The 27,002-nt window shown below is 43.6% G+C and overlaps 1 protein-coding gene across 3 annotated transcripts in view; it reads right to left on the bottom strand.

Moving 5' to 3' along the window:
• Window positions 1-27,002, bottom strand: part of PPP2R2C (protein phosphatase 2 regulatory subunit Bgamma) — a 193,241-nt gene that overhangs the window by 150,808 nt on the left and 15,431 nt on the right. Inside the window, exon 2 of one of the 3 annotated variants that reach the window (XM_075857866.1) lies at window positions 2,278-2,409. The exons of the other annotated variants lie outside the window; for them this stretch is intronic. Within the exon in view, the coding sequence (XP_075713981.1) occupies window positions 2,278-2,287 (10 nt within the window). The 5' untranslated portion in view covers window positions 2,288-2,409. The remainder of the gene's footprint in view (window positions 1-2,277; window positions 2,410-27,002) is intronic. 3 annotated transcript variants of the gene reach the window in all.

Below are 27,002 nucleotides of genomic sequence, written 5' to 3'. Positions count from 1 at the left end.
GCTGTGTGGCGCTACCTACAAGGGGGCTGTGTGGCGCTACCTACAAGGGGCTGTGTGGCACTACCTACAGGGGGAATCTGTGAGTGGTGGGCTGATGGTCATTTTACTGTGAGTGGGGGGCTAATGGTCATTTCCGCCTCTGACCCCCTATTGAAATTAATAGGTGGCAGAAAATACCTGTGGTGCCCGTTTGCAGCTTTTTTGCCTGCGTCTTTTGCATTAGCTTCTACGGCTTAAGAAAATACACAAAAAAAAAAGGTCAAACAATAGCCGTTTTGTGTCTTTCTCGAAACAATTTTTGGTAGGGGTGCCCGGAGGACATTTTATTTTTCCAGTGCTGCCTCGAGTCCGAAAAGGTTGGTTAACTCTGTACTACATGATCCCGTCGTGGAGCAGCTCAGTTCGTCGTGGGAATGGGGCCTAAGTGTGTACAATTTTTGTTTTTGTTTGGGGGCACTGTCTATGAGGGAGAGGTGGGCATCTGTATGGCATGATCTACAAGGAGGAGGTGGGGGATTATGGCACTGACTTCTGGGAGTCTGTATGGCAGAATCTACAGGGGGGGCACTATACTGTGTAGGGGCCGCTAAGCGGACATTATACTGTGTAGGGGTACTACAGGGGGCATAATACTGTGGGCAAAATCAGAGGACAAAATACTGTGTCCTTGAAGGGGTTGTAATATATTATATTATTAAATATTATTATTATACTGTATGGGGGCACTAAAGGGGCATTATAATTTTTTTATGGGGCATTTTTTTTTATGATGGGGGTGGGACGTTGAAAGAACATTTCGCATGGGGCGCCATCTATCCTAAGGCCGGCCCTGATTGTATCCAACTAAAAATGGCATTATTCACCAACCAGACTAATGTGTATAGGTTTTTGTATATTCCAATTTACTATTCTGAGAAATAGGCAAAGCAAGAAATTGTCTAGACTGAAAAAAATATCTTTGTGCTGGGTGTTCAGCCAGAAAACTGGTATGACTATTAATTTGTTCTTGAAGACCCTACAGATCCAGATATGAACACAGCTACACAAATACTGCAGCATCAGATAAGGATCCCATAGAGCTCATAATACTTGGAACACTATGACACTTTTCTGCCGCCTTATGTTCTAATTGTCTTCCAGAAGATTTCCTATTATTGGGGAAAAAAAATATAAATCTGGAGATGGCAATGCACTACAATAACACAGTACTTCATATTAATGCGCTACTGTTGTATATAGCAAGGCACCAGCTGAGTAGTTGGAGCCTGATACATATGTCTATTAAAAATGTGTAGACTTTATGTGCAGTTAAGGGGAATTGAGCATTAACAAAGCATTTCATCTCTCCATCAAAGTGGCTTTGACGACTTCTTCTCAAATTACCTTTTTCGAGCATTTCTACGAGTACAGCAGCTTTAGCTCTTGCTTGGTACCCCAGTTAAAGAGGACCTGTCGCCTCTCCTGACATGTATATTTTAGTATTACTCCCTAAGAAAAAAAAATTCTGGAACATATTTTCTTAGAACTGTGCGTTGTGCCGTTCCTCTGTTATTCCTCCCAGAAATGTATGACTTGTCAAAGGGGCGTGTCCCTACACACTCTCACACTCTGAGCACTGATTGGACATTGACAGTCTGTGTAAGGACACACCCCCAACTGGTAACACCCAGTTGTTAATTTATTCATAAATTTCTAGGAGGAATAACAGGGGAACGACACAACGTAGAGTTCTAAGAAAAGATGTTCCAGAATTGTTATTTCATGTAGAATGCAATTATTTACTAAAACAGACATATCAGAAGAGGTGACAGGTCCTTTTTAAAGTTAAGCAGCTCTCTGAACTAGGGGACTGTGAACAATAGACGTCCAATGACAATCTTGTTATATTTCGTTGTCTTTCTCCTGAAGAAACAGCGGACAGTGTGGCTTCCAGGAGCCCTAAGTCTGTATGTACAGATGTAGCACACTTTAACTTGACATTTAACACATTACATACCATGACGCAGCAAACTTTACATACCATTAACACGTTACAGGACATGATGCAGCAAACTTTAACTTGATACTTAACACATCACACGCCATTGAAATGTCAAGTTAAAGTTTGATGCATCGTGATATGTCAAGTTAAAGTTTGCTATATCTGTAGAAACAAATAAACTAGACTAAGGCTACAAGAAATAATGTAGCCAGATTTACATTTGAAAGTAAAGACAGAGGAGAATATACACATGTAGAATGGACTATCTCTCCTCTGAGGTGGACAATTGGACTCACCACAGCTCATATTTCAGCCCTTGTGAAGCGCAATGGGAAGCTGGGAGTTGGTCTCTCAGGAAAGTCCACAATGTAGGACGACCATACCTTTTCCACAGCCAGGGAGTCTCTGAGGCGGCTCTCTTTTCTCTCCTAAATTATAAAGATGGAAAGTTTCTTACCATCTTCTTTTCTGAGATGGAAGATATGTCATGCAACTAGGAAGCTATCAGGGTTTATGCACAGATGTAGCAAAGATTAACTTGAATCTGATAACTTGCTGCAGCGTGATATCACATAACAAAAGCCATTGAAAAACAACTGAAAAAGTCAAGTTAACGTTTCTGGCCATAATGTATAGAATGCGTTAAGAGTCAAATTAAAGATTGCTACATCTGTATGAGGCTTAGGCAACTGTTTGGGTGGAATGTTTCAGTATATACTCCCAGCCTCCAATGGAGAATACCCTACGAACTACAAAAGTGTAGGATACCTTGACTTTTAACCCTACAATAGCTGTAATTTATTATAATTATCACTAGTCAAATTGTACCCGACATGGTGGTCATGGAATGGGTCCTTATTACATATTTTTGTCTCAACTCAGATACCCACATAGGCATCCTTAAAGGGTAATTAAACATTCAACAAACTTCTGACATGTCATAGTGACATGTCAGAAGTTTTGATTGGTGGGGTCTGAGCACAGAGACCCCCACCAATCGCTAAAACGAAGCTGCAGAAGAGCGAACTCAATAGAATGTCTATGAGCCCGTACACCGATACATAGGCATTCTGGAAAAAGCCGAACAGAAACGAAGCGGCTCAGCGTTCACACGAGCGTTCTGCAGCTTCGTTTTAGTGATTGGTGGGGGTCTCAGAGCTTGGACCCCCACCGATCAAAACTTCTGACATGTCACTATGACATGTCAGAAGTTTGTTAAACATTTAGTTAGCCTTTAAAGAGGATCTGTCACTAGTTTAGTAATGCCCTATCTCCTAGCTAATCTAATAGGTGCGGTCACACTGATAATGCAAGTGAAAATTATGTCCCAGAACGTTTATTATTTTAAAAGTTATGAACTTTTTTCCTTATAGGCAAATGAGGCCATACTAGCCAAGTGGGTGTCAACACCAGCGATTCTCCTGAGGTGGAGCTACCTCACATCCTCTGACGCTGTTCTATCAGCATGAATCTGCTTCACACAGTGTGAGAGACAGAGGCTGAAAGGAAGAGGAATTACTTCAAATAGCCATATCTCCGGCTGTGGGATATGGCAGTTCTAGCTGTGAAACAACCGGAGATATCACCAGTTGAAAACACAGTCGAGAATGGAAGCTGTATACTATATGATCACACTGTGTTGCTGGGCTGGGAATAGGAGAAGCTGTATGCTGATTGGACAACGTCATACAGAAAACATTACACCGCCCAGAGGGAAAAGGAAGCGTAACCTCCCAACTGGCAGGTATAGCCAAATTAGCATATTTACAAAAAAGCTCATAACTTTGCAAATAATAAACGTTTTGAAACACAATTTACACTGTAGTTATCAGCATCATAACGCCTATAAGATTAGTTAGGAGATAGGGAATTAATAAACCGGTGTCAGATCCTCTTTAATGATGGTTGTATCACTTATACACGGCAAGCCGCTCTTAACAAGCAATAATAAGGACATAAAAAGAACGTCAATACATATTCTTTAACCACTTCCCGCCGAAGACAGTTGTAGTTTTTACATTTTGTAGTTTTCTTTATCAACGTTCTCCAAGAGCTAAAAACGTTTTTATTTTTCTATCGTCAAAACCGTATGAGCCGTTCTGAAAAACTGTCTTGGTAAAAGCTGCAAATGAGATAAATTAACAAAAGAAGCCGTACTTACCTATCCTTTCCGCCCGGTGATCCGGTACTGACACTCCGGCAGAACACCCGGTGATTGTTTACATTCACGCAGCATGTGACCGCTGCAGCTCAGCCGTCATGTGTTGTATTTCTGGAGGTTTGTCAGAAATATGATTCGTCAGCGCTGATAGCCTTCTGATTGGCTGCAGAATTTACATGCTAGATGCATGTAAACCAGTACCGGGAGTGCTGCCGGAGTGTCACTGCTGGATCGCCGGGGGAAAGCATAGGGAATTACTACTACTTTTGCTAATTTATCTCATTTGCAGTCATTACCCAAAAAAATTTCAGAACCCGGATAACCCCTTTTACATTTATTGCCCCGTACAGAGAAAAAGCTGCATTATACATTGGAAACGTTTGTCTGATACTGTGGCTTTAGGCTGTACATTGTGCAGAGTTATACCAGTCATTACTATGTCATAGCACCAGCCAGATGATTTTATTTCCCCTGCTGGTAGGATCCCTCTCTGAATTGTTTGTCGGAATTACTGAGACATGCTGAGCCGTTTCATATTTTATATCAGTAATAAAGAAAGAAAGAAAGCAGAAACAAATCATTCTGCATTATGCACCCAGTACTGAGCATTATTAGAGGCTTACGCAAGTCATTGCTGGAATTGTCCTCATTGAAATTCTACTTCACCCTTCACTGGCAGGACGCAGTTTCTTTATATCTGCTCTGAGGGTATTTGAGAAAAAAACACTTTCTTCTGATATAACGCATTCATAAAGTATCAAAAATTATTGACAAAAAGGAAATATACTACATTGTGAAGTTTCAGTCTTTATCTCTTCTAAGTGACATCAGGTAAACTGAATGAACACCATTTTATATCTAGATATGATCTACAAAGAATGCTTGTCTGTGAATTGCAGCATATATTATACTCCATTCACATCCGGATTCTGCTGATTACTTTGGCGCTATTCACATGACAGGAATGTCCGGCCGTGTGACGGCCGTTTTTTGAACGGCCGCAGTAGGAATAATAGGCCCCAAATGGGGCTTTTCACACGGCCCTATTTCAGCCATTCTCCCGGCCGCATGGCTCCCATAGAAGTCTATGGGTCCGTGTAAAGTACGGCTGTCACTCGGATGTGATCCGAGTGAGGGCCGAGCTTTCCGCAGCTCGTTCACTCTCTTCTCCTCCTCACAGTGCGAAGTGCATGTGAGGAGGAGGAGGACGGTATTTGTTTGCTCCATGTAGGAGCGGATCCCCGGCCACAGCTTCGGCAACGCTGTGGCCGGGGATTGTGGATTCCGCTCCAGGAGAAGTACCTGACTTCACTGTCCATATATAGACATAGTGACGTCAGGGACTTCTGGAGCTAAATCCTCGGCGCTGTGGCCGGTGTTCCCGCTCCAGGAGAAGTCCCTGTCTTCACTCTCCATATATGGACATTGAAGTCAGGGACTTCTCCTGGAACGGTCCCCTACAGTGGCGCTATCTACAGAAAGGTAGGGGGGTGCCATCTATGGGGTGGTGTTATGTAAAAGGGTGCTGTGTAGAACTACCTACAGGGGGACTGTGTGGCATTACCTACAGGGGGCTGTGTGGCATTACCTACAGGGGGCTGTGTGGCATTACCTACAGGGGGCTGTGTGGCATTACCTACAGGGGGCTATGTGGCATTACCTACAGGGGGCTGTGTGGCACTACCTACAAGGGGGGCTGTGGCAGTATCTACAGAGGGAAGTGTGTGGCAAAAAAATTTACAAATTAAATTCATCTGTTTTTAAAACAGACGGAAAAAAACTGATGCAAAACGGGTCAAAATCGGCCATTAAAAACGGAAACACAGCCCGGAAAAACTGACCAAAACGGCCACTTTTATCGGCCGACTCTCGGACCCTGTCGTGTGTCTTGGCTTCTGCCTGCAGATCCACTAGCAGCTTCCTTCTGTTTATAAACTTGTAAAGATCTGGTTTGTCTTGTATTGTGGTCAATGTAGTGTTTGAACCAGGTAATGTACCATAGGTTAATTTAGAAAACACTACATCTTTCATAATTCATTGCAGCAGAGTACAGTGCATTATAAGAATCGCAGGTAGCCATTCAGAGCTATGAGCGCTGACAGATATTATCAGAATTATGTATACACCATTATATAAGAATATAGTATAAGTAGTAGTAGTTCAAAGTGGGTAACAATGCATCAGGGGGGTAACAATAGGGAGTGCAGAGGTTGCAATCACACCTATAAATGTGCTATAAAAGACGCATGATAGTGTGGGGGCCCTGTTACAGATTTTGTATTGGGACCCACGAGACTCAAGTTATGCCTCTGTAAGATATGTACAAAATTATTCTCTATATTTGTAATGATGGGGGTGTGGAGACAGACAAGTGAGCCCTAATCTACCCACCACTCAGTCCCTGCCTACTTGCAACGACCCGCCCTAGGCGACGGGGTACAACTGAACGACGGTCACTACGCTCAATAAGTGCACGCCAGACAAACAGACAAGGGTACACAGAGCTAGGGGGAGAAAGGGGCAGTTGCCCACGGCAACACCGTGAGCAACAAGAGAAGTGAACAAGCCGAGTCAAACCAGGAGAGTACAAGGTGCCAAACGCAGAGCAGAAGAGTAGTAAACAAGCCGAGTCAAACCAGGAGTGTACGAGGTACCAAACGCAGAACAGGAGAGTAGTCAGCAAGCCGGGGTCAATATGAAGCAAGGACAATGGTACAAGAAGCTGCAGCAGGGCCAGGAAACCAAACGAGAAGAATCACAAGCAAAGGAGGAACAGGAAGGGCAGGTATAAATAGACAGAGGGCGGGAGTTAGCTCCGTCTGGCCAGGCTGTGATAGGTTCTCCCACTCCTAAGCTTGCCACCCTGAGTGGTGGAAGATGGAGTAGTCTCACAGACATAGAAGCAGGTGCAGACTGATTATCTATAGGCGTTAACCCCGAAGCTGTGCCTGGCAGATCCTTTACAATATTATGTCAAGATTGTGCCAAGTGAACATTATTTTCAATTATGGAAAACTCTTTAACAAAACATCAGTTCTTAAGCAAGTCTGTATAGCGTATACCTCCTAACAGGCCCCGACTGTCCTGTGAAAGGGACCACAAGAAGGTGGGGCTTATGCCGATTTGCATATAAGGGGCGGGGCTTGTAATCTTTCACAATTTGGGTTTTAAATGTTGAGAGTTATGCATAGATTGCTTAGAGGTGGCTGGAGCAGTTGTGTAATCAGACTGTGGCAGAGTAAATGGTAGGGCATGCTTTGTAAAAGTCCTATTTTTGTGGGACTGTCCCGCCAACTGGACTGCACATATTTTAACTGAATAAATCTTTATAAGTCCCACCTGTTTTTGCCAGTTTCGGGTCTTTACAAAGTAACAGTAGGATTTAAGTATTGGTAAGTTTGCATTGGGAACCTGCCTTCTGCCTTTGTAAACAGGGATATATCTCCATTTCTCTGTCAGACATGTGACCAAACAAACGAAACTCTATGTAACTGGAACAATTATTAATTTCTTCATAAATAATTCGTTCATTTAAATTCTAAACATGATCTATGTTCGTACCATTTCTGGTTCCAGGCCTCTATGACTGATTTTTATATATTTTTTTGCAGGGACTACAAAACCTACAATGACCCAGGTCACATGCTCCCACAATGCCTTGTTCTGTAATAACAGAAAATGAGTGAAGCTGGCTTTATACAAGAATAGGAAATAATAAATAAAAATAAAATACCTTTTTACAGAGATGGCTTCTCCTTTAAATTAATAAATCTTTCAAATGACCTAATAACACTAAGCTAACGATTGTAATCGCACCCACAAAATTGACTCCGAAGTCCTGAATGGGTGGTCTAAATAAAATATGCCATGTATACAAATCAACGCAGCTCTCCTGGCTGATCGGCTGAACCCTCAGTGCTTTTATTGTAAAAGTGATTGCGCCCCTATAGCCAGTAGTACATTTTTTATATCTAAAAGGATTTCTTTTAAAATGTAAGAGTGAACTGCAATAATAATAACAGCAAAATTAAAAAATGATGTTTCTCTTGTAGACTAAAGTGCAGCACAGACGCGCAGTGTAATATAATGGGGTTTTAGATCTGCGTTCAGTCCATTTTTCAGGTCATTTTCATCTATTAACATTTTATGGGCACTTTTTTCCATATTATTTCTGTGTGACAACTTTTATAAATGTACCTAATTATATTTTGCAGAAGTGACTTAAAACATAAAAGGCAGGAAGCATTATAATCTAATTGTTATCTGAATCATTTATTGCCCAAGGAACAGACTTATTTCAGCTTCTTCTATATGCCAGCAGAGTACATTACAGCACATTACTCTGGTGAAATCTTAAAGGGGTTTTCACATGAGGGACATTTATGACATATCCACAGGATATTTCATAAATGTCAGATGGATGCAGGTCCCACCTCTGGGACGCGCACCTATTTCTAGAACGGGGCCCCCTAAACCCTGTTCTGCCGCTCCTTGTTGTGGCAGAAGCAGGTGAATTCCGACCATGAATTAGGAAACAACGCTTTTGAGCTACGCTGTTTCCGTAAATCCCATAGAACTGAATGGTAGTTACGGAAACTGCCATTCACTACTGTGAGACTTACGAAAACAGAGTAGCTCAGCGAGCTACGCTGTTTCTGTAACTCCCGACCATATAAACAGGAAGTGGCCGGGAGGCAGCCAGAGCAGAAAAAGATAGAACGAGGTTTAGGGGGCCCGTTCTAGAAATAGGTGCGGGTCCCAGCGGTGCGACCCGCATCAATCTGACATTTAGGACATATCCAGTGGATATGTAATAAATGTCCCTCATGGGAAAACCCCTTTAAATATGTAATAATGGTACAGTAAAATGCCAGCAAGCATCTAGGGCAACGCATGGCAACTCAGTGGTTGGCACTGCTGCCTTGCTGTACTAGGGTCATAGTAAGGCCGGGTAGGCATTGGCAAAAGGGAGTTAGGCAGTTTATGAGATTCTTCTGCGCTATCTGCTCTCTCAATGTCAGGGGGTCAATAGAGGGTGGTGTAAACCCACCGAGTTGATAATAGTTTTTTGGCATGGGACTAAACCAGGGAGAGGATTCCCAGTTATTCACCCTTTAACCACTGTACTGAGATGTGGACTTGGCTGCTAGGAATTCCCAGGTCGCTACCCCTAGAGTAGACTTTGTTGGCAATGGCTGATGTGAATAGACTATGTAGCAAAAATAGTAGGCAAGCACATTGTCCAAACTAGCAGAGGTCAGGCGGCAGACAGTCACTCATAATAAGATGAGCCAGAGGTGAAGGAAGACAGAGTTTGATCATAAAGAGAAACGGGCAGAAGGTTAGGGCAGGCGGCAGACAGTCACTCATAATAAGATGAGCCAGAGGTGAAGGAAGACAGAGTTTGATCATAAAGAGAAACGGGCAGAAGGTTAGGGCAGGCGACAGATGGTCACTCATAGTAAGGTGAGCCAGAGCTCAAGGCAGACGGAGTTTGGTCATAACGAGAGATGGGCAGAAGGTCAGGCCAGACGGCAGACAGACAAGACGTGGAGGCCATGAGCAAGTCAGCCCAGGAGAACAGAAGATCATCGACCAGGACACAGCAGACGAGTGGGACCCTCTGGAGTGGTCAACATATTGGAGCTGCAATGATACTCAGTTTCTTCCTCTGCAGACTCCTCCAGCGCTTATTAGCCATTGGGCCCATGACTGTGTGGCAGGAAGGGGTTAAAGGAGGGTTATTGCTGGCTAGGGGTAGGTCTCTTTAAGATATACAGTTAGGGGCCCTAGGTCCTATAGGGACAGTGGGCACCCGCCCCACTGGGCGTTTTTGGGCAGTCTTGTGGGCGGTCTTGCCCACCCTCAACTTCTGGGTTTATAAGGCGAGGACGGGCAGACATCTTCCTCTTCTGGCCGTTACTTGTCCAACCCTCCCTCCCTTTTTATGTTTTGTGTTGAACCTATATTTAAAAAAAAATAAGAAAGAAAAAGTATATATTAAAAAAAACAAAAAAAAAAAGAGAATTTTCTTTATACAAAATGTTGGGAATATGAGACACAAAAAAAAAAAAACAGGGAAAATATACATACATCTTGTCTCTGAAGCACTGTGTATACTGTATTTTATACGGAATTATACTCCGTACAATTATCATTTTGTTGATCGTCTCCAAGTTGTAATGGGGATTGTAAATTTTGTGGTTTTGAGGCATTTGATTCGTTTGGAAACTCATGTCACAGCAGGCGGTATTTTGTTATTAAAAGAAGTGACCTACATGGCCTGCCTCAGCCGGCCTGGCATACGGGTAGAAGAGGAACATAGTTTATTTTGAAAATATTGGAATAATAAATAATAAATAAAGCTGTGGCCGACCCTCGTGTCAACCCACGTTTAAAAGTTCAGTTGGTGTCGGTCAAATTATTTGTAGGGTTGAGGTATATCCACCCTAGCCTGTACACGATAATGGTATGCGCACAGTCCTGCTTAGCTACACACGTTATTTACATCCTTCTGTTGCTCTATCCCCCACCCCTTTACACTAGCTGAGACCTCCAGAACTCCTTATACCTTTGGTTTGGAGCCGTATTATTGGAGATCTGTATGGTACTATTTGTATGGAGTGTTTGGAGGTATTAGTTGAGCACTCTTTGGCATTATTATATGGGCTGTGTGCATGGTATAGTAGTATTTAAGCTTTTTATATATTATTATATATTCATTATTTGAGTACTTGAGATAGGCATCTCTGACTTGGTCACTTAAACACCTTGTACTGTCCCTTCGTTGTGTTTTTTATTTTGAGGCAACATTGAGCTTGTATGTTTGTGGGTTTCCTCCAAATTGAAAGGACCGCTAAGTAGGACGTCCATGTGAACTGCACAAAATACCAGTGCTATAGTTCAGTGCTGGCGATGTACGCTAAGCTTCTACAAGGGAAGATGGAGAGGGTAGCGCTAACAGTATATTACAAAACGCCTTCATGTTTATATCTACTCCATTTTAGATACAAGCTATTCAAATGCAGAGCTTTACTTTGCAGAACTGAATTAAAGTCAGTTTGGTCAGGAAACTTGGGCGAGAACCCTCATTTGGCAGTTAATTTCAAGATAAATACACAATGAATACCTAGGTGAAAAGATTAAAGGAGAATTTTGAAGAATTACTTATTTTTCATTCCAGGATTTCTCTCGTGCTGCACCAGTTCTCTGGAACGCACTAAACCAAATTAATTCCCAACATCACAGTTTTAAGCGTGCACTGAAAACACATCTTTTTTAGGGGGGCTTATCACATTCCTTAATTTGACTTCTCTCCTTTTAACATCGCCTCTACTGTATTCCTCAGAATCCAATTCCTTTAAAGTGCACCCCAATGCACTTTATATCTGTGCATACAGATACTGGCTGGTGGCCGGCTTATGCAGCATTATGTGTCTTCCCCTATTTTGTAGAAAAGATGGCGGGACCACTGCACAAACTAAGTACTTTTTACATTTTGTGTCACCACATTTTCCTCTTAGATTGCAAGCTCTTGCGAGCAGGGCCCTCACTTCTATTGTTTGATTTGTTAATTAACATGTTACCCTGTAATATCAAATTTGTTTGTACATGTATCTTCGGACTATTATTTTCCAAAAAAAATCATGTTGGTGGGGGCCACAATGATTTGGGGAATGTTGGGCTCCCAGTTCCTATTTTTAGTGGAGAGGTGACTACACTGGCATACCCTCTGTCTTGACATTGTTGTGAGATAGAGTGGCTGTACGTCATAATATCAATTTTGCCTGGAGTGTTCCTTTAAATGGATTTTTTTCTGTGCTTCTGACTAGCTCTTGGAGATATACTTTAGTTATAAGATAGTAAATTCCAAGTATTTATAAAGGTTAAAATGGGTGTAGTCTTAAACCGATTGATCTAACGTGTTGTACTTTAAAGTTTCACATTTCAGTGATAAAGCCAGAAAGAATTTTTTTTGTCTTGGTAACAAAAAGAAAAAGTACAATATTGTTCAGTCTCTTCGTGACTAACAAAGAGGAATAATTGAATCTTCCACAGTGGGAATTTTCAAAAATAGCAGAACAGATATCAGCAGGCTTGGAGAGGTATATAAATGGATTCTAGATTGCACTAGACACTTTCTAAAAATACTTAGAAGAAAAGACGAGTTCACTTACAATTTGATGTAGAGATTCTATGGCTGGGTTCACACGACCTATTTTCAGATGTAAACGAGGCGTATTATGCCTCGTTTTACGTCTGAAAATAGGGCTACAATACGTCGGCAAACATCTGCCCATTCATTTGAATGGGTTTGCCGACGTACTGTGCAGACGACCTGTCATTTACGCGTCGTCGTTTGACAGCTGTCAAACGACGACGCGTAAAAATACAGCCTCGTCAAAAGAAGTGCAGGACACTTCTTTGGACGTTTTTGGAGCTGTTTTCTCATAGACTCCAATGAAAACAGCTCCAAAAACGGACGTAAAAAACGCAGCGAAAACGGCGCGAAAAACGCAGCGAAAAATGCGAGTTGCTCAAAAAACGTCTGAAAATCAGAGGCTGTTTTCCCTTGAAAACAGCTCTGTATTTTCAGACGTTTTTGGTCACTACGTGTGCACATACCCTATCAGTAATGGTCGTAAGGGAAACAGTGCGGATAGTCAATACAAAAAGATGTTTTTTAATTGGCAGAGTATAAAATATTTTCATTTTTACAGTATTTTTCCATTACTGGGGAAATGTTTCAGCCCCCTAGAGCAATTAATAGACGTCTGGGGCAAGTACGCCGATACGCGCGTCGGGGCGGACGTCTATCAATTGCTCTAGCGCTTTATGGATCAGTATGGTCTTTCATTCTCTAGATCATTGTTGTTTGTTTGATGCAGATTATTATTGAACGTGTTCTTATATGCAATCATCTGTACATTCTCGTTTGCATTTGCATGATATATTTCATTATCTGTCCCTTGTATATGTTGTTCATTACTTTATATGCATGAGTCTTGATGTGTGTCCTTCTTTTAGTGTGTCTGTGGACCTTTATATACACTTTGTTTTAGTATTCTGTATAAAGATTATATTTTATATTTGATACCTTACAATTGCGCATTGCATCTTTCTTTCGTTTTTTGTTTGGTCATTTAGTCTGCATGCAGGCAAATATATACTAAACTGACTTTTTTGATCAACCCCCCTAATAAAACTATTTTTTGACACATATTATATGTTCTTGGTGGGTGATCACTACTATACTTCTCTTTTTGGTTGTATGAGTGATATAGTGTTGAAAAAGTTAGAAGCCGTAAGTCGAAACTTGAGTCAGGAGAGAGAAGTTTGTATGACCAAAGAAATTTTAGAATTAATTTCTATGTTTTTCTATGCAAGTTCTTGTGTATCATTTTGAGTGCAATAAATAATTTTATTTCATAATCCATGGTATCCGAGTGGTGTTGCACTGACATGTTTGAGGTGGAGATGGGAGTGTGATAACAGTGCAACACCAGCATCTTCTAGTCCTCTTGGTGGAGAGAAGAGGAGATTTTCTGAATTTCCTTGCAGCTTCGTATCTGGTAAAGGGACACTGCGGCCAAAACTAAACTTTCCCATGTGCTCCATTCTGGTATTCCATGTGTCAGTCTCTCACCTTTTATTTATCTCTATATATCAGACTGGGATGGTTGCTTAGCAGCAGTGTGATTCTATGGAGATCTATGTGTCACACATCACAGGCTTCAGCAGTTCCTGGACCACGCTAGTTTTGCACAGTGGGGGACAGAAACTTCTATCATCAGCCACCACTGATACTCAGACAGGTTCCTGTCACACTGGTATAATGTAGAAGAATATAGTGCAGCCTCCCTGTCTGTATACTTATGGTTTCTCAGCGTATTTAGGAGAATATAGAGAGAATGATAATCACAGTGTCCCCCAGCATGCAGAAATGGTATGGTCTTTAGCTGGTCATGTGATGCTGTGCTGAAGCATCATGGGATTGATAGCAAAGCAGAGAGGAAGAGAAATCTGGAGAAATCTAAGAATCAAGATGGAGGTTTTTTTTAAAGCACAGACAAGGCAGCAGTTAAAAAAATAAGTACAGGATACATAAAAGAAGTATAGAGTGTGATATACAGTCAGGTGGGTGGTGCAGGCAGGCAAAGTTGTGTTACAACTGGAGATCTTCTTTAAGTACACAAAAAAGCTTCAGCATTTGTATATTTTAAATATATAAATAAGAACTTTAAAAATAAAAGTTGGCTACAATATAATATGAAAGACTTTAAGACAATCTATAAAACTTCTTTAAAGCCAAGATCAATGTTTTGTGATCAGTGTACACATATGAAAAGGGGGCTGATATATGTTGTTCAAACCCAATTAACACAGGTATTAACTCCTTGGCTGAATGTGGTCCAAGTAAAAATAGCAATTAGCAAATGAGAACAAGGCTCCGGGACCAGATGGATTACACCCAAGAGCACTCAAAGAACTAAGTTCAGTTATTTCTATAACCATTTATTTATTTTGTTATTCTTTTGAATAGATACATATATAAATAGATACATACATACATATATACATACATACATACATACATACATCTGTTATGTTCTATAACAAACATACAAAACAGAAAGGGAAAAGAAGAAAACAAAAGAATTAAAAAAACCTTAGAAGGTAGGAAAGAAGTTGAAAGTAGTGCGTCATACCTTGCAGAGGAAACATTTGTATGGTTAATATTTGCTGAAATCATGTATCTTAGTTCTATTACCTGTATTATGTTTCTCCCATGTTAATTTTTCTTATACATTACCTTAATCTGTAAGACACATTTATGGAATATTAACAGGATATGCTCGCCTGTTCCTGTAACTCCCATAGAAGTAAAAAAAAAAAAAAAAAGGTTTTTTTTTCCAATACTTCCCCAAAAAATTGTCAAATTTCAATTATAAAAATTGTTTTTACTTATCTCAAAGTGCCTACTGTTTCTGGAGCCCTTCATTATTATGTTGATACTTTTTACACATTTCTATCGCCAATTCTATCCTTGCAGACACTGAAGCGCATAGGGAAAGTGTCAGGAACTGCGAGGGGTTAAAGAAGGATGGAACGTTTAAATAATGCCCTGGACCAGGATTAGTGAACAAAGGGTAAGAGGGGCGTGGTTAAAGAGATATAAGGCTGGGGTTTGGGGCAGAACGCCCTCTTACCGTCAAGCTGCAGCGGGAGAAACAACCTTCGTTGGAGTTGGAAGATTCGGAGCATGTTCCTGTCGTTTGCGGTGGACGTTCCTGTACAGGATCTTTTGCAGCAGGTGGCACAGCGGGTGGCCTTGGAGGGGCCCGCCTGGCTGGAATCCCTGTTGGCGACGGGAAGAAGAGAAGGATCGGATCTGGTTGTGGAACAGCCGGGAGCGGCTACCCGAGGTAGGCCGCAGCGTGTTATCCGCCCCCCGCTCGCTTAAGCCCCAGCCCCGTTCCCGTTCGGGGTGCAGTAATGGTCCCAGCGCTTCCCCCAGGCCTATTTCACCCGGTGCTTCGTCGGGTGACATAGTGCCGCCGTCCCCCCCTCCACACGTCGCGCTGGCGTCCCTCCCCATGGCGGTAAGAGGGCTGTGGTTAAACCAGCGCAGGCACGGTACACCCTACCTCGATCCGCAGCTGCGGCAACGGATGAGGCAGGCGACTTACAGGACAGTGGGGTAAGTATGGCGGGTCCAGGAGACTGGTCCGCCATAGTTGCCTACCACGAGGCATGTTCGTGGGAACTGGGACTTGCTTCCGCTTCCCACGAGCGGCCGGCGCTGACGTCATCACTCCCCGTTCTGTTCTCTGTTCAACCGGAAGTGGTTGGAAAGAGGGCAGGAAGTCGCAAGTCGGCCAGGAAGCAAGATGGCGGCGCCCATGCAAAGAAGACTGCGGCTAGTACGCAGAAGCGGGCGGTGAGTATTCAGCCCAGCCCTGGGGCAGGGGCTTCTGCTGCGCCTGCTGCTGATAACCTCCGGTCCCCTACCAGCAGGGGTCGGGGCCCGGTAGGGATGGTTCTAGTGAGTGTAGGGTCAGGGAAACGTCCGGTCCGTTTTGCCCTTTTCCTGCCTTGTCGCATTTTTCTTGTTCGGTGAGGGAGCGTTCCAGGCGGGGGAGGAAACGTAGTTCTGGAAGACATCGTCGCCATGGCCATCGCAGATGTCGCAGATCGGGCGGCGTGAAGAGGCATGGTCGGCGGTCTTCATCGTCATCCAGCAAAGGATTCTCCTCCTCGTCATCGTCATCAGCATTTGGAGGAATGAATTCGTGGATATTTGGTCCTTGGTCTCCGTGGAGCAGGTGACTGTCGATAAGGAGCGGGTATTTGAGAGAGGTTCAGATAAAAAAGTTAAAGTCGCGAAAACTTTTGGCAACTGGGTACAGTGTTATGCTACACTGGCTCATGTTATTTGCCAGCGCTACCCTGCGAAAGGGGCTGAGTTGTTTGTTTATTTTGACACAATTTTCAGCGCCCACAGGTTGCACGGTGGTGCAGCCTGGTGGCGTTACGATGAAGAATTTACGGCGTCGTTTGGCTTTATCACCGGATATTAGTTGGGCGTCAAAGGCAACGGATATTTGGTTGTAGCTCATGTTACCGCAAGACAGCAACGCCCCTTTCCCAGTGCGGCCGCGGCGCCAGGCCCAGCCTGCTGGCTCTACAACGAGGGTCATTGTCGGTTCTTTGCCACGTGCAAATTACGACATGAATTCTCCATCTGTGGGGGCGCTCATTCGGCGCTCAGGTGTTTCCGGAGAGGTAAGCAGCCGGCCAAGGCACCTCCTTCCGGCGCAGCAGAGAACGCCAGTAAACGTTACCACAGGAGGCGGGAGGCAGAGGTGCTCACTAGTGGGGTTTCTTATGGTTTTGAGATTCCGTTTGAATATTCTGCAACATTGTCATTGGCTGACAATTTGAAGTCGATCAATGAGAATGTTGGCGTTGCGCGTCTGAAATTGGCTAAGGAAGTTGAGTTGGGGAGGATAGCAGGTCCATTCTGCGAGCCACCGTATCCTAACCTACGGGTTTCCCCCCTTGGCTTAGTTCCAAAGAAGGAGCGGGGGAAGTTTAGGCTGATTCATCAGCTTTCCTTTCCCTGCGGTGGATCGGTCAACGACGGGATCTCCAAGGCAGATGCAGCGGTTTCGTATACTTCTTTCGGTGTTGCGGTAAGGTTGGTGCAGGCCAGGGTGCTTTTTTAGCTAAGTCTGACATTGAAGCAGCGTTTCGGTTGTTGCCGGTTCATCCGGACTGTTTTCACCTGCTGGGTTGCTGTTTGGATGGTGCCTTTTATGTTGATATGTGCCTTCCCATGGGTTGTTCTATATCTTGCAGTTATTTTGAAATGTTTGCTTCATTTTTAGAATGGGTAGTTCGCTTGGAGTCTGGGTTTTCTTCGGTCATTCATTATTTGGATGATTTTCTTTTTGTGGACCCTAAGGGCACTGGGTTGTGCAGCACGTTGCTGCGGGTGTTTCAGCAGGTGATGTCTCGTTTTGGGGTACCTATTTCAGAGGAAAAAACTCACGGCCCGGTAACCGTTTTGTCTTTTTTGGGTATTGAAATAGATACCGTCCAGATGATTTTTCGCTTGCCTGATGACAAATTGGCAAGTTTGGTGTCCCAGATTGACCAGGTCATGGGGTCTAAAAAAGTGACGTTGAAGCAGTTACAGTCGTTATTGGGATTGCTGGTGTTTGCCAGTCGGATAATTCCTATGGGTCGTGTTTTTTCTCGGCGTTTGTCATTAGCTACTAGGGGTATATTGAAACCGGATCATTTCATCCGGGTAACGTCTTGGATGAAAAAGGATTTGTTTGTCTGGCATTCGTTTTTGAGTTCATTTAATGGGCGGTCGGTTTGTCAGGACGCTGAGTTGTCTAATGTGGATCTGGAATTGTTCACGGATGCGGCTGGGAGTGATGGTTTTGGAGCAATTTTGGGCCGAAGTTGGTGTAGGTCCCCTTGGCCCTCGCATTGGGGGGAGTTAAGGTTGGTACATAATTTGACGTTATTAGAGTTGTTTCCTATTGTAGTTGCTATAGATTTGTGGGGAAGCAGGATGGTGAATAAGCGGATTGTATTCTGGACAGACAATGTGGCGGTTCTACACGCAGTGAACGGTTTGTCGTCTAATTCATTGCCGGTATTAGCTTTATTACGATGGTTGGTTTTGAAATGTTTGGAGCTGAATGTGTGGTTTCGTGCGAAGCATGTTCCGGGAGTTCGTAATGTTATGGCTGATGCTTTGTCTCGTTCACAGATGTCTTGGTTTCGGGAATTGCACCCGGCAGCTTTGGCAGAAGGGGAGTCCCACCCTCTTCACTTATGGGCCCTGGTCGAGAACAACTTATGAGGCTGTTGAGGGGTTCTGTGGTACCAGCGACTTGGAAGAGTCATTGCAGAGCGTGGGATCGGTGGTTGGAGATTGCGGGGGGTAATTTTCCATCACAGGATGGTTGTCATCTTGATATCACCCTTACGAGTTTGGTGCAATTACGTCAGGAGGCTTGTAGTGCGGCCACTGCAGGTAAACATTTAGCGGGGGTGGCCTTTATGTTAAAATTGTGGGGATGTAGAGCTGTTACAAAAGATTTTGTCGTTGGGCAGTCATTGATGGTTAAAGAATGATGGAACGTTTAAATAATGCCCTGGACCAGGATTGGTGAACATGGGGTAAGAGGGGCGTGGTTAAGGAGATATAAGGCTGGGGTTTGGGGCAGAACGCCCTCTTACCTTCAAGCTGCAGCGGGAGAAACACCCGCCCTCCCTCCCCTGATGGTGTTGGTTTGGGTTTTTCGATTTTTCTACGGTTATTGTAAAGGATCTGCCAGGCACAGCTTCGGGGTTAACTCCCTTAATTAATCAGTCAGCACCTGAATCTACATCCCTGCGACTGACTCCAGCTTACACCACTCAGGCTGGCAGGCTTAGGAGTGGGAGAGCCTATCGCAGCCTGGCCAGACTCAGCTAGCTCCCGCCCTCTGTCTATTTATACCTGCATATCCTGTTCCTCCTTGCTTGTTATTCTTTTTCGTGTGGTTTCCTGGCCCAGCTACAGCTCCTTCTATTTTGTTCCTGCTCCATACTGACCCTGGCTTACTGACTACTCTTCAGCCCACGTTTGACTGGAATACTGGGGAGCTAACCAAATGGGGTAATGAATGTTGTACGTCATGTTTTTCTGTTAATTCTATTTCTCCCCCTGAGGAGGCGAATACGCTACCCGAGTTTGTTCAGGACTTCGCTGATGTTTTCTCTAGGGAGGCCTCCGAAGTGTTACCTCCTCATAAAGAATACGATTGCGCTATCGAATTGGTACCAGGAGCTAAGCTTCCTAAGGGTAGGATATTTATTCCACGGTTCTCCTCCGTTTCACCTGGTAGTTCCAACAATCCCGAGGTAGAGGTCGTTCATCGGGAACTGTGCACAGTCTGGGCCCAGGTTCAGAAGAACCTAGAGGCGTCCCAGAGCGTACAAAAAACTCAGGCTGATAGAAAACGTTCTGCTAACCCCCTGTTTATGGTCGGGAATCTGGTGTGGTTGTCGTCTAGGAACTTGCGTCTCAAGGTTCCGTCCAAGAAGTTTGCTCCCCGGTTTATTGGGCCGTATAAGGTCATTGAGGTCCTCAATCCTGTCTCCTTCCAGCTGGAGTTACCCCCGTCTTTTCGTATACACGACGTGTTTCATGCCTCCCTCCTTAAACGCTGCTCCCCGTCCTTGGCTCCCTCGAGGAGACCTCCTGTTCCCGTCCTCACCCCTGAGGGGGTGGAATTCGAGGTGGCCAGGATTGTGGACAGCAAGATGGTCCAAGGCTCCCTCCAGTACCTGGTCCATTGGAGAGGTTACGGGCCCGAGGAGAGGACTTGGGTACCCGCCCGGGATGTTCACGCTGGGGTATTGGTCAGGAGGTTCCACCTGCGTTTCCCCAGTAAGCCAGGTCCACTTAGAAAGGGTCCGGTGGCCCCTCATAAAAGGGGGGGGTACTGTAAAGGATCTGCCAGGCACAGCTTCGGGGTTAACTCCCTTAATTAATCAGTCAGCACCTGAATCTACATCCCTGAGACTGACTCCAGCTTCCACCACTCAGGCTGGCAGGCTTAGGAGTGGGAGAGCCTATCGCAGCCTGGCCAGACTCAGCTAGCTCCCGCCCTCTGTCTATTTATACCTGCATTTCCTGTTCCTCCTTGCTTGTTATTCTTTTTCGTGTGGTTTCCTGGCCCAGCTACAGCTCCTTCTATTTTGTTCCTGCTCCATACTGACCCTGGCTTACTGACTACTCTCCTGCTCTTCGTTTGGTACCTCGCACACTCCTGGCGTGACTCGGCTCGTTCACCACTCTGGTTGCTCACGGTGTTGCCGTGGGCAACTGCCCCTTCCCTTGCTTGTATTCCCTTGTATGTTTGTCGTGTTTGTCGTGCACTTACTGAGTGCAGGGACCGCCGCCCAGTTGTACCCCGTCGCCTAGGGCGGGTCGTTGCAAGTAGGCAGGGACAGAGTGGCGGGTAGATTAGGGCTCACTTGTCCGTTTCCCTACCACCCGGTCATTACAGTTATATTCTGGTTCTGGCTTTTTTCTGGTTCTTTTGTAGATGTCACAGCTGGCGGAAAGTACGCGAAGAAGACGGAGTTAGCACCCTACATGCCTGATGGAGTATAGGGAGCATCGGCATTTCAGGAGAAGGAGAGAAAAGGAAAATATATATATATGTCTTCATGCCGATGGTTGTTAATAATAATAAAGCTGTGGCCACTTCCACATTTCCATAAAGAAGGTGTTGGTGTTTTATTTCAAGTAAGGATGGTATAAGGAACTACGTAAGGGTTCAGTCGTTTTGACGGAATAAATACCGTAGTCGACTGCGTTATTCATTTCATCAAAACGACAGAACCCTTTACACAATGGTGACAAACGGAAACCATTTGCACCGGATCCGTCACCATTGACATCAATGGTAATGCAAACGAAAACCTATGGATTTTACTTGTTAAAGCAGCAGTTTGTGCTCCACAGCTGCTCTTCCTACAGTAACTCGCAACAGGAAGTTGAGACCATACTTATCTGTTTTGAGTTATACTGAAGGGTCACCCTGTGTGCATACAAATATACAGACTTTTTTCCTGCTTGTATATTCTTGTGAATGTTAAAGAAGTTAAGATCCCTAGAAGTATTGTTCCTCGTCACCACATGACTGCGGAGTTTGAATGGAGCTGCAGCATACAAACTCCTCCTCACCATGGTGGGGGTCTGATCATTGAGACCCCCACCAATCTCTAGAACGAAGCAGCTGATGCGCTCGTGTGAGCGCTCAGCTGCTTCGTGTCTGTTCGGCTTTATCCGGAAATAAATGTATCGGTGTACGGACTCAATAGAATGTCTATGAGCCCGTACCTCGATACATCGGCTTTCCGGAAAAAGCCGAACAGACACGAACCGGCTCAGCGTTCGCACGAACGCTTCAGCTGCTTCGTTCTAGCGATTGGTGGGGGTCTCAGTGCTCGGACCCCCAACAATCAAAACTTCTGACATGTCAGAAGTTTGTGAAACGTTTAGCTACACTTTAACCAAATTCAAGCAAAGGTAACGCTGGACACATCTGTAGGATGACTTATCAAACGATCCATGGTTTGAAAATTCATTGCTGAGGATTTCATTGTCTTTTTCATCAGAAAGTTTCTCGCTGCTGGAGGGGGACGAGGACAAGCGGTGCGCTAGGCAGCAATGCCTTCTGTAAATGTTGTTTCGAGCATCATTTAAATTTAATACAGTCAGTCAAGATCAAAAATGATCGTTTTGTCATTTATTGCTGATGTTTTTCTTCATCTAACAAATAAATATTCTTACTTGAAAACGGGTAATCGTTAGGGCATGTTCAGACGTGGCGTAATTTTTCCGCTGCAAATGTTTGTGCAGATTTGGGGCAATTACGCAAAGAATCTGCAGCAAGATTTGCATATTTGACAGGTAATTCAGACGTTGCAGATATCACATTGGACTTGCCACAGATTTCAGTTTTTGCATTGCAAAGGCTGAAATACGCAGTGAAGTTACGCTTCTTCTCCGCAATGGAATGATCATGCTGCGGAGGGGAGATTCTGCACCGCAGCCTGATTTCCACACAGGTATTTTCTGCAACGTCTGAACTAAGTTTCCTAAAAATGTATAGAAACAAATGTAAAAACCGGCTGCTGCAGAATTCCGCTGCGGACTGTCCACAGCGGAATTCAACAGCAATTCCGCCACGTCTGAACGTGCCCTAACAATTATTGGCCAGTGTGAACGAGTCTTTACTCCCCAAATCACACCCCATGCCTTCCCTGTTTGCTTGGATTAGTACACAAGTGGGAGGTACTATTGTATTGAGGTGATAACGCCGACATGACAGCCCACATGCAATCTGGTTGCTTGAAATATTTCTTTTTTTTTGTAATCTCTTTAACAATCTTCTTTTTCATCCATTTCATTGCAGCCTCTAACATGGTAACAAATGCAACTATGCGTGGTATAAAACTAGCACATAGAACCGGACCTAGTCAGTATCAGGCTTCCAGTCAACAAAGTAGAACACAAAGTAAATGATATAAATGAGTTCATATTCTCGCTGTATGGTCTATATGTAAATCACTGTCTCTTACGCAGAGGTCTAATCTGGCCGTCTCTATTTCCAGGATTAGTTCCACATTAGATGCCAGGGAGTTCAGCCTTCATACATATTTATTGTCTATAAAAAAAAAGGCCAATAAACCCCATCTCAAGACATGTCCTATATATAATACATACATAAAAACTCAAAGAAATGCATCTATTGTAACAGTGGCATATAAATATATACGCGTGCATGGTTACACAAAAGGTAAGATTATGTGATCTGGGAAATATGTCCTGCTTATTATAGTTGAATAGATCTATCCGAAATGATAGAAAATATACAGCGCAGTACAAATCTGCTATTCCACACTCCTGCATTTCAATGTGAGCTCAATAACAAAGAAAGAGACAACATCAGTCACGCCGCTGCCACTCCAGTGCTGATAAAGGCTGCTGTCATTTCCTATGGAGAAATATGGTCTTTGTTATTAATGAATTCTGCATGCTGGAAGGATGAACTCTATCTAGGCACAGTTCAGACTATATTATATAGATTTATGGTGTAATCAGAATATGGCAGTCAATGGAGTTTAGTTAGTAGATGCAAATGTTTAATTAAAGCCTTTCATCGGAGAGCTTCTTTAGCTGGCCCTGTGCCCCCCGTGACATGCAGGGAACACAATAAACCGTCCCCGGTGATGCCCATAGTAACGTCACCGCAGCACCCACTGGAAGACATGTCATTGCTCTGTGATGACAAGTAGCGGGTTGGGAATCTGGTGACTCCGATACAGTAATGCATTAATGGTAAATATATTATAAGGTTTATTTTTGTGACATTGTGAAGGTGTAGGAAGGTATTGTTAGGGGTCAGAAGAAACCCATTTAATTGGGTACTACTATTATATACTGTTATGACATATCGCTCGGATATGCCAGAATTTAATGATGTAGGAGCGTCCAACCTCTAGGACCCCAGATAATCTGGAGAATGAAGGGACCGAGATCCCTTTGTCTTTTTTTTCTGCACATTGACGCTCCCCCCACCCGCAGTTTCGGAAACTGAATCAAAGCAAGTGAATGGCGCGGTGTTGCTGGTCCTTGCTCAGTGCAACCTGTAGACGTGTGATGAGGATACAGCTCCTTAGAGGACAACTATCCCAATTTTGTTTACAGTGTTAGCTGCAAGTTGTCATAGGGGGCGTCATTGAATGTTTTCGTCAATCAGCCATTTAACCTGCTCAACTTCAAGTGATAGATGCATTGCGCACACACATGTTTGTGCAAGACATATTAGCTGAAGAAGCCTAAGGTCGGGTTCCCACGTAGCATAAATGCTGCAAAGATTTTAGCAATGAAATTCTGTGCAGAAATTCCGCAGCATTTACATTAGCAGCAAAGTGAATGCGATATAGAAAAAATCTCAGCCATGCGCTGCGGAAAACCAATGCAGAAAAGTCGCGCGGAAAGTGTTCTGTGGTGCGACTTTCAATTCCGCAGAATGTCAATTTGTGCTGCGTATTCTGTTTGAAGATGCTGCGTGTTTAGCGTCTAGACTTCAATGGGGAGCAGAAATTCTGCAACAGATTTGTTTAGTTGCGGTTGGTACAACAGTAATGAAGCGGAGCGCAATACAAACCGCTGCAAGCAAGTGCACATATACTTTGTAAAAATCAATGTTTAACAGTAAATCCACAGGTGTCACTGTTAAACCGCTGTGGAAAAATTCACCATTTCCATAGTAATATGCGCAGCAAAAACGCACTGTGCTGTGGATTTCTGTTACAGATTTATCTGTGTTTTTTTTAGATTCTCTTGCAGAAAATCTCCAGTGTATCCTGTGTGTGGGAACGTACCGTAAAGGTACACAGTGTATCCGCCCTGGCAGGAATAGGGAATTCTGGCCGAAAAACCGCACCAAATTGTGGTACAATTTTTCGCCTGGAATGTCCGTTGTGGAAAAACAAAATCCGGCTATGCTTACCTTGGCGACGCGTCTCTCCAATGTCCTGATGTTCTGCAGGTCTGGGATGATGTTTCATCCCATGTGACCGCTGCAGCCTGTGATTGGCTGCAGCGGTCACATGGGATGAAACGCCATCCCAGGTGGCCGGCCTGGTGAAGAAGCACAGAATTTTGGGTAAGTATAAGATTTTTTTTCTGAGTTGAGATTTTTGCGGCGCAATCGCTGCTTTTCCGTCACAAAAATCGCAATATCTGCTATTTGTTGCGGGTTTTACCTCACCATTAAATTCAATGGGGACAACCCACAACAAAAAAGCAGCGATTACGCAAATACAATTAAAAAAACGCACCGAAGGTCAATTTCTGAGCGTTTTTTCCACTTATCATATACGCAGCGTATGAATGAGATTTGTTCAAATCTCATCCACTCTGCTGCTACTGTATTTTCCTGCGAATTTATTGATTGGAAAACGTATTTTTTTATTTGTATTAGTATGTAGAGAATAGTGTGTAGGACACTGTTTTATGAATTAGAATCATTGTTTACTTATAATACATTCTGTTGGGAGTATACAATGAAACATACTCTAACATTTTAGTATCCACTTTATCAGGACATTTTAAGTAGGTGTGAACAAGTCTAGAGGGTTTGCCTGTATTTGAATACATGTATGGGGTGGAGCGTGTAGACTTGTTCAGTTTTGACCAATCACTAGCACTCACATGACTGGCCAATCAGCCCTTAATATATTAAAGAAACGACAAAATTTTACATTCTAAGGGTATGTTCACACGCAGAGTCAAAAACGTCTCAAAATACGGAGATGTTTTCAAGAGAAAACAGCTCCTGATTTTCAGACGTTTTTTGTGCCACTCAAGATTTTCGCTGCGTTTTTCGCAGCGTTTTTTACGGACGTTTTTGGAGCTTTTTTCAATAGAGTCTATGGAAAACGGCTCCAAAAACGTCCCAAGAAGTGTGCTGCAATGCTCCATCGGAACAGAACGCTGTTTTCCCATTGAAATCAATGGGCAGATGTTTGGAGGCGTTCTGCTTCAGATTTTTTGGCTGTTTTTTGGGCGTTTACGGCCCGAAAAACGCCCGAAAATAGGCCGTGTGAACATACCCTTAAAGAGCTGGACAAGGGTTGTGTCTCTAATGAAAATTCATGAAGATCACAATGCAAATCAATTTTTGAATACAGCCCGCTTATAGTCTATAATATGTTTAATATATCATTCTAAGAGGAAGTTAGAAAAAAAATGTAACAAAATATTAAGATAAGTGTTGCTTGTTAATTCCCCCCAGATATCTTTAGATACCATGATTTGGTTATTCTTATTAGGCTGGGTTCACACGACCTATTTTCAGACGTAAACGAGGCGTATTATGCCTCGTTTTACGTCTGAAAATAAGGCTACAATATGTCGGCAAACATCTGCCCATTCATTTGAATGGGTTTGCCGACGTACTGTGCAGACGACCTGTCATTTACGCGTCGTCGTTTGACAGCTGTCAAACGACGACGCGTAAATTGACTGCCTCGGCAAAGAAGTGCAGGACACTTCTTTGCAACGTAATTTGAGCTGTTCTTCATTGAACTCAATGAAGCACAGCTCAAGATTTACAAGCGTCTCAGACGGCTCCCAAAATGCGAGGAGGAGCATTTACGTGTGAAACGAGGCAGCTGTTTTCTCTTGAAAACAGTCTGTCTTTTCACACGTAAATGACAGCTAGCGTGTGAACATACCCTAACAGTCACTTCTGTATCTCAATGATTGATCTGCAGTTTTCCTATGGAAAAACTTTACAAATCTAGATTAGAAAACAAGAAAAAAATATTGCTACTCATCTTAAAATGCAGTTATTCGAAGGGGAACATTTGTCCCCTTTCCAGTCGCTTAACTGGTGCAGTCAAAGGATTGGCTAGACTTTCCTTCACTCGGGGCGGCAAAGATTCAGTTTGTTGCCCTAGGCCTGTATTTCAATTCCCTGGCCAAAGCAGAGTGGTTTGTTGGGGCCTCACTAGCACCCAGTGCCATGGTTTTACACATGCCCCCCTAGCTCCCCATCCCCATTTTTGTCCCTGGTGTAGCCAAGTTTATTAAGTACAATGCTGCTCTAGCTAAAAATATAGCTTTTTAGTCCCTATTACGCTTTTAGTCCTCGTCACCAACATTAACAACAATAAGATGGGTATTGTTGTGTTGTTCTTTCAAAGAGCATTATTACTGATACAAATTGTCGAAGCCTGGGACTTTTTCTCCACGATTTAGAGTCG

The sequence above is a fragment of the Rhinoderma darwinii genome, chromosome 1, assembly GCF_050947455.1.
Source record: "Rhinoderma darwinii isolate aRhiDar2 chromosome 1, aRhiDar2.hap1, whole genome shotgun sequence".
NCBI classification, from domain to species: Eukaryota; Metazoa; Chordata; class Amphibia; order Anura; family Rhinodermatidae; genus Rhinoderma; species Rhinoderma darwinii.
Note: the sequence above shows the minus strand (reverse complement) of the source record. Positions and strands in the feature narration are given on the sequence as shown.